Source organism: Mus pahari, chromosome 19, assembly GCF_900095145.1.
Source record: "Mus pahari chromosome 19, PAHARI_EIJ_v1.1, whole genome shotgun sequence".
In the NCBI taxonomy this organism is placed as follows: domain Eukaryota; kingdom Metazoa; phylum Chordata; class Mammalia; order Rodentia; family Muridae; genus Mus; species Mus pahari.
In genome coordinates this window covers 15,284,878-15,292,176 of record NC_034608.1, presented here as the reverse complement: position 1 = coordinate 15,292,176, position 7,299 = coordinate 15,284,878, and the positions used below count along the sequence as shown (strand labels likewise).

The following is a 7,299-nucleotide window of genomic DNA, read 5'->3' as shown; positions in this document are numbered from 1 at the left end:
CAGAGGCAGAGGCAGAGGCAGAGGCAGAGGCAGAGGCAGAGGCAGAGGCAGAGGCAGGCAGATCTCTGTGAGTTCAAGGCCATCCTGGTCTACATAGGAAATTCCAGGCCAGCCAGGGCGACAGAGCTACATAGTAAGAACCTGTATACTAGCTGATTTTGTGTGTCAACTTGACACAAGTTCGAATCATCAGAGAGGAAGGAGCCTGAGAAAATGCTTCCATAAAATCTGGCTATAAAACATATCTCAATTAGTGATCAAGGAGAGAGGGTCCAGTCCATTTGAGTGGTGCCATCCCTGGGCTGCTGGTCCTGGGTTCTATAAGAAAGCAATCTGGCCTCTGCTCCTACCTCCAGGTTCCTGCCCTGCTGAGTTCATGTCCTGACTTCCTTCAGTGATGGACAAGAATGTGGAAGTGTAAGGAAATAAACCTGCAGCTCGTCTTTTCTACTTTGTGGGTTTTTCTTTTTTCCCACCCTTTATTCCACACCATGCCGTTTCACCTGCTATCACTAGACAGGAGAGAAACAAGGATAGAAGCGGAGAGAAAGAGATAGAGATCCCTGAATCTAATTTCTTTCCTTTAGTGTCTTCTTTGAGGACTACTAACAAACCATGACCAACAACCACGCACCCCACCTATTGGGCCTCTAGCACTTATTTACCCTCTGATCAGTTTCCAGAATTCCAAACACCACACAGTCACAGAAGCTATACTCGGCTGACAAAAATCACACTTCTGCTAGAGCACGAGGCAAATCATAATCAGCTGCTGCAGACAATCTGGAGTAGCCCACACCTAGGATTAAAATGAAAACATTGTCATAATACTTCTGTGCTTTTTAAAGGAACCAAATTCTCAAACTGGTAGCTACATAAACCTTTTCCTCCCCAAGCTGCTTTTTTTTGTCACAGTGTTTCATTGCAGTGTTAGAAAGCCTGATTAAGGTCTGGAGAGATGGCTCAGTGGTTAAGAGCATGGACTACTCTCCAGAAGGTCCTGAATTCAAATTCCAGCAACCACATGGTGGCTCACAACCATCTGTAATGAGATCTCACGCCCTCTTCTGGTGCATCTGGAGACGGCTACAGTGTACTTAGATATAATAAATCTTAAAAAAAGAAAGAAAGAAAGAAAGAGCAAGCAAGCCTGACTAAGACACACTATCTTGGAAAAAAAACAATAACAACAAGTTGGGAGCTACAGTGCATTTATTCAGCGTCTGTCATTCATACAGCTAGCCTCATGCCACATTCGTTGCAAACCTGAGATATTATCTGGATGTCATGTTGCATAGCTACTAAAAACACCAACAAACCTCACGCAGCTCCTTCTCTGGCGGTGGTTTGGAAAGAACCTGTGCCTTAGTTTACTTTTCACACACGGTGACCCTCACGTGGTGAGCGTGGCTGATTGGAACTGGGTCTGTAGACCACAATGGTTTGGAATTCTGTGAGGTCTTTCTGTTTCTGCCACCTGAGTGCTGGGATTACAGCTGTGCGGCACCAACCCGACCCCCTTCCTGAGATTCTTGTGAGCAAGGAACAAAGACAAAGGAATTCTGAATAGTGTCCATTGTGGACCTGCCTCTTTTCGTAACCCTGACCTTTGGGAGCAAGCCATTTTCCCTCCCTATGACTCAGTTCCCCTACCTCCTCCAAGGCTTGATCGGGGGATTGTTTGGGAGCAGACTTACAGGAGGGCCTGGTGGATAGCCAAAGCTAAAACCCTTTATTAACAATGTTGTTAAAGGGATGTGGCAGCAGCTCAGAATGGAGAGAGCTCAACTTGCAGTCAGTGTGTGCCGTGCCTACAATCCCAGGATTGCACCCCTCAGCTGGTTAGCCAGGAAGACATGAGATACCATCTCATAAAACAAAACCAAGGTGGGTGGAACGGCTTCAAAGGTGAAGCGCTTGCCACCAAACTTGGCCATGTTGAGTTGCCTCCCCCCCCCCCCCGCGCACCCACTTGATGCTTCTGACTCTAAGCAAGTTGTTATCTGCCCTTCAGAAGCCGGCATGGCCTGCACGCACGCAAAATAATCTGCAAGCCAACAAATAGGAGAATTAACAAGAGTGAAACGGAAGTTGGTCAGAGCCAGGGTCCACTCCTTGGGCCTTGCCACATGGGAGAGGGGCTTCATGCATGTGGCTGGCTGGAGAAGGGGCCCTACCCCAGCCCAGGTGGCTCTCTCACAAGAAACCACCAAATGCCTGGCTCTTGGGGAGGATTTGACCGTCAGGTACTCCAGCAGCGGAGTACCTGCTCCCCTCCCCCATCCCCAACAAGTGGACCTTCTCATTTGCTCCCCTGGGAACGTGAAACGGTAGGTGGGGGTGGGGAGGAGTGGAGCGTCTAGGAAGAGACAAAAGGGCCGCTTCAAAAACCAGCCACAAAGACCACAGGATTCTGGTGAGATAGAGAAAGTGGGACAAGGACAACCGGAAGGGACTGGTAGGGCCAGAGGACAGACTGACTGGTCCAGCCCCACCCAGCGGGGTTCGGCCTGCAGGGTTGGTTTATGCTGCCCCCTCGCGGAAGGCTGCGATATAAAAAAAAGGATCCTGGGTGGGCGGGACGCAGAGGCCAGATGCAGGGACAGGCATATGAAGAGTGACACAGGAAAAAAACTATGAGACAAGAAACAGAAAGTGACAGGGACGCAAGGAGAGACGCACGGTCAAAGGAATGCAACGAGACACGGGGACTAAGTGACACTGGCACAGGGACGGACAAAGAAACACCAGAGCAGAGCCACAGAGAAACATGGGGATGCGGAGGGAGACTCAGAGATAGAGAAAGAGGAGAAATCTGGAAAGAAATGAGGCGGTGACACGAGAACCCAGGGCAGAGATCAGAAAGAAATGGGGTCCACTAAGAAGTGACCCCGACCTACCACAGCAGCAGGACCAGGAGAAAGGCTGGGGCAGGGGTGTGGCCTCGTCAAGGGGCGGTGCCTCAGGAAGGGAGGCCCTATGAGAGCCCACATACTCAGGCTAACCAGAGGGCAGTGGGGCGTGGTCTGGGCGAGGAGGCACGGCTTCTCCTGGTGGGAGGCGACCGGAAGTTTAGAAGGGGGTGTGACCGCGTCTCATTAGAATGACCAGTAGGGGGCGCAGTGGGTCTTCCCGGGGTTGTGTGGGGGCGTGACTCCATGGCGAGTGGGCGTGGTCAAACCGCTTAATTCCCGGGCGAAGGCGGAGATAGAATCGTGGGGCCAGACAGGTGTGGGTCGCGGGATGGGCGGGGTCTTAGCCCTGAGGGGGGCGGAGCCTGAGCCCTAGGATCGCCTTGGCGGGGAGGGGCGGGGCCTGTGACGTCATGAGTCCGGCCCGCTGGAGCTAAGCGAGGGGCCGGGGGGCGCGGATCCTGAGAGCCAGGCGAGGGAAAGCTGGGCCGAACGAACTGATCCGGGGAGCCGTGAGCGGCGGAAGCCGGCCTGGAGCCGGACACTTCAGACCCCTGACCGCCCTCCCAGCCGATCGGTACACGAAGAGTGGTCCCTAGGCACCCCCTGCCCGGGCCCAGTCCCTCCCCGGGCCCCCCATGGCCCGGGCCGCAGTCCTCCCGCCGTCCAGATTGTCACCGACGCTGCCGTTGTGGCCGCTGCTACTGCTCCTGCTTCAGGAAACAGGTGAAAACGCGCGGATGCCTTCGTCAGTCCTCAGAAGGGAGGGAACGGGGCATCGTCCCCCACCTCACTCCCAGCGCCCCGAGGCCCCTTCCCTCGTGCCCCCTTCTAGGTTGGCCCTACTGATAGAGATCCCTTTAACACACAGGGCTCTCTCTCCGAGTCTCCTAACCTCCCTCTCTGCACCCCGCGTAATCACTAGTGTCCATTCTAGCCCGGGTTTCTGTCCACCTCCACCTCCCTCGGCATGGAAGGGGTTAAATCCTCCCCATCCTGTGCCGATCACTTATCCGGAATCTGGATTTCCGTCTCTGCTCTCCCCCCCTCAGGAATGTGGAGAATGTTCCCCCCACTCACACTAGCTGGAGGGTCGTGATGGTGAGGAGGGACGACACCCTCTCCCCTTTTTTTCTTTTCCTTCTTGTTGGGTTGGGCATCTGAGGCCCGGGAAGAATTGGGCGCGAGGGGACCCACCGTCGAGATTCCCAAGACGAATGTGTGTGTGTGTGTGTGTGTGTGTGTGTGTGTGTGTGTGTGTGTGTGTGAGGGGGGTGAGTTCCGTCTTTGGGAGCCCTTGGCAAACCAATGATGAGAGTTGGGGGCACCCAGGGGCAGGGAGGGTGTGAGTCTGGAGTGCAAGCCTCAGGCCTCAGGGAGTTTACAGACACTGACCCCTGGGTTCTGGGAAAATTAAGAGGTTCTGCCTCCAGAATCTCAGAAGGCGAGCCTAACCCGAGTCTAGATAGACTTGGAGAAAAGGGGTTCAAACTTGTGGGTCTTGGGTTTAACTGTGGGCCAAGAGCTCTGCTCGCTGGGGTCCAGGTGCAGTTGGGGTCCAGAGGTACTATCTCGGCAGGTTCGGATTTAACTGTAGGCAGTGGAATTTAACGATCAGGAGACTCTGACCTTTACCCCTCCGCCCCCAAATATAATCAAAGGCTTAAAGACGTAGCCTGAAATTGGGAACTTAGTCGGCTGTGTCCCAGGTAGAGTCAGAGCCCGGGAGGTTTGCCGTTTTCCTCCCCTCCCCCTTTCCTCGTGAGTGGCGACGTCCCTGGGGAAGTTTTCCGGGATCGCTTTCACCTAGTTTGGGAGGGGCGGGGCGGGGCTAGAGCGCTCTGGAGTCCCAACTCCTGGTTTCGGGACCTTATCTCTCCTCTCTCTGGTCACGCCTTTGTCCTCGAAGCACTTGGAGAGGTAAATGGGAGGAGCCTCCTCTCTAAGACTCGCTCCCCTTTCCACCCCCCAGCCCTGGAGGGGACCCGGGGCTCTGCGAGACCGGGGCGGGGGGGGGGTAGGGTGAGGTGTGAACAGGTGTGCTGACCTCGCCCCGCCCCTAGCAGGTGACCTGGCTGTTCCTTCTGAACGACACACTCAGGGATGGGGAGCGGGGAGTTTCTGGAGAGTTTGCTCAGAACGGGGATCAGAAGGATCGTGGGGAGAATGCCTGTCACTTTTGGCCTCTTTTTTTTTTTCTTTCGTCGCCTTCTTTGAGGTCATCGCCTTGACCTCCCGGATAGATGAGATCTGTTCCTGTCCCTCTGGGTGAATTCTCAGAATCCACCCGTGTGGTACCTCACAGCAGATTCCACAGAACCCCAGAGGAAACCGAAAAGGACACTCTCTTTCCCAAGGTTCCACTCCCGTCCCTTGGAAGCTTTTGAAAGCCAGCAACCCAGCAGCCAGGCTGGGCAGGCTCCCCAAAGTGCTTGCTATTTCCTAGACCTGTGGTGACTGTCCCTTTCCCTGCTGAATCCCTGGGGGGATTTCCAGGGGTTGGGCCTTCCCTTCCAACGCTGGGGAGGGGACCTTGGCCTTTTCTAAGCCACCCTACTCCTATCTCCACTTCCTCATTCCTTCTCTCTCCCTCTCCTTTTTCTTTCTCTCTTCATTTCCCTTTCCCTCTCTCCCTTCTCTCTCTTTCCATTACCTCCCTTCCCCGGGCTCTCTCTCCTCTCTGTTCTGTTCTGTTTGTCCTTCCTTTGCTCTCTCCATCTCTGCTTTCCCTACATCCCTTTTCCCCCCGGTTCTAGCTGCTCAGCCTCCCTGCTTCCTGGCCTCCTCTGGGAATGGGGCTTGCACCACCTGGACCTCCCGCTGGAGCCGGAGCCTCCCTCCCCACTCTTCCCTATCTCTCTCTGCTCATCTATGTCATCCAGGCAGCCCCCACACAGTGGCGGGGGAGGGGAGAAGAGGGGATGGCAGGCCTGGCTGTCTCTTCTAGTTAGGGAAGGGGAACTGAGCAGAGAAGAAATTGGGGGGGGGGGACAGGATGGAGAGCAGGGATATAGGGACAGGAGCCAAGAGAGGGAGGGGACAGGGATCAGACCTATGCAAGGATGGAGTCATGCAAGGATGGAATCATGCACAAAGAATGAAGGAAGATTGCAAGGGAGGGCAGAAAGATGCTGGAAAGGGGCAGGGGTGCTGGGGTGCTGGGAGGGGTGTAGGCAGGGACACTGGAAGGGCAGAGAGGTTTGGTGACAGGAGAGGAGACCAGAAGACCCCAGCCAGAGGGCTGTGGAGATCCTGTGACTTGGAGAGGTCAGAGCACAGGCCAGTCTCAAGGCCAGCCAGCATGTAGGGGCCACAGGGAGTTAAAGACACGGGAAGGCACAGGGAGTCTTGCACAAGGGCCAACTCCCCTGCCCCCGCTGCGATGCTGTTACATTTTTAATGCCCCAGCAGTGCTGAGAAACAGAGCAGGAAGGGGAGGAGGAGATGGACCAGGAGAGGCGGCCTGGCAGTAAGAAAGTATGTCGGGAGCCGAGCCGTGGAGGGAGGGGTACCTAGAGACACAGAGACCCCAGGGGCACGGAAACAGAAACCTAAGACAGGTATGGAAAGCGAACACCTGTGACTCCAGCACTCAAAGAAGGCTGAGGAGGGGGATTGCAGGGAGTTCAAGGCCAGGCTGAGCTACATAGGAAGTCCTTGTCTCAGGACAGAGTGGCCTATAATCTCAGTGCCAAGGTAGGGGAGGCTGAAGCAGTGCACTGTCCACCCCCAGGGCCGCCTTGGCTAGTGACCTGAAAGACTGGGGAAAAAAAGAGATGGGCTGGGCCGTGGCTCCGTGGATAGAGTGCTCACCTAGCATGCATGGAACCCGATGGGCTGGGCCGTGGCTCCATGGATAGAGTGCTCACCTAGCATGCATGGAACCCTGGGTTCCAAACTCAGCACCTCCAAAAGCAGGCGCGGTGGCGCGGAACTGGAATGCAAGCGCGAACTCAGGATTGCATGGCTATGTAGTGAGATTGAGGCCACGCAGGGTTATCTGAGTCCTTCTCTCAGAAGAAAACAACTAGGGGGGCAAACCTGTCGGCAGAGTGTTTGCCTAGCATGAGTGAAGCCTAGGGTTCAATCCCTCACACCCTAAAATCTCCAGTGGTCGTGTGCACCTCTAATCCTGCAAATGGAAGGTAGAGACCAGAGCTTCAGAAGTTCAAAATCATATTTGGCTCCATAATTAAGTTCAGGATAGCCCGGACTGCTTAAGACCCTGATTCACACAAAATGTATGTCATTGCAGGAGTGAACCTTTAATCCCAGCACTCAGAAGGCAGAGGCAGGCGGATCTCTGAGTTCAAAGCCAGTTTGGGCTAATTAGAGAGTTCAGGACAGTAACTCTCTCTCTCTCTCTTTCTCTCTCTCTCTCTCTCTC

The 7,299-nt window shown here is 54.7% G+C and overlaps 1 protein-coding gene across 2 annotated transcripts in view; it reads left to right on the top strand.

Moving 5' to 3' along the window:
- The first annotated feature begins 3,279 nt into the window (after positions 1-3,279).
- Positions 3,280-7,299, top strand: part of Nectin2 (nectin cell adhesion molecule 2) — a 33,849-nt gene continuing 29,829 nt past the window's right edge. For both annotated transcript variants that reach the window (XM_021218870.1, XM_021218871.1), the window contains exon 1: positions 3,280-3,638. In XM_021218870.1, coding sequence (XP_021074529.1) covers positions 3,551-3,638 — 88 coding nt within the window. In that variant the 5' untranslated portion in view covers positions 3,280-3,550. The remainder of the gene's footprint in view (positions 3,639-7,299) is intronic.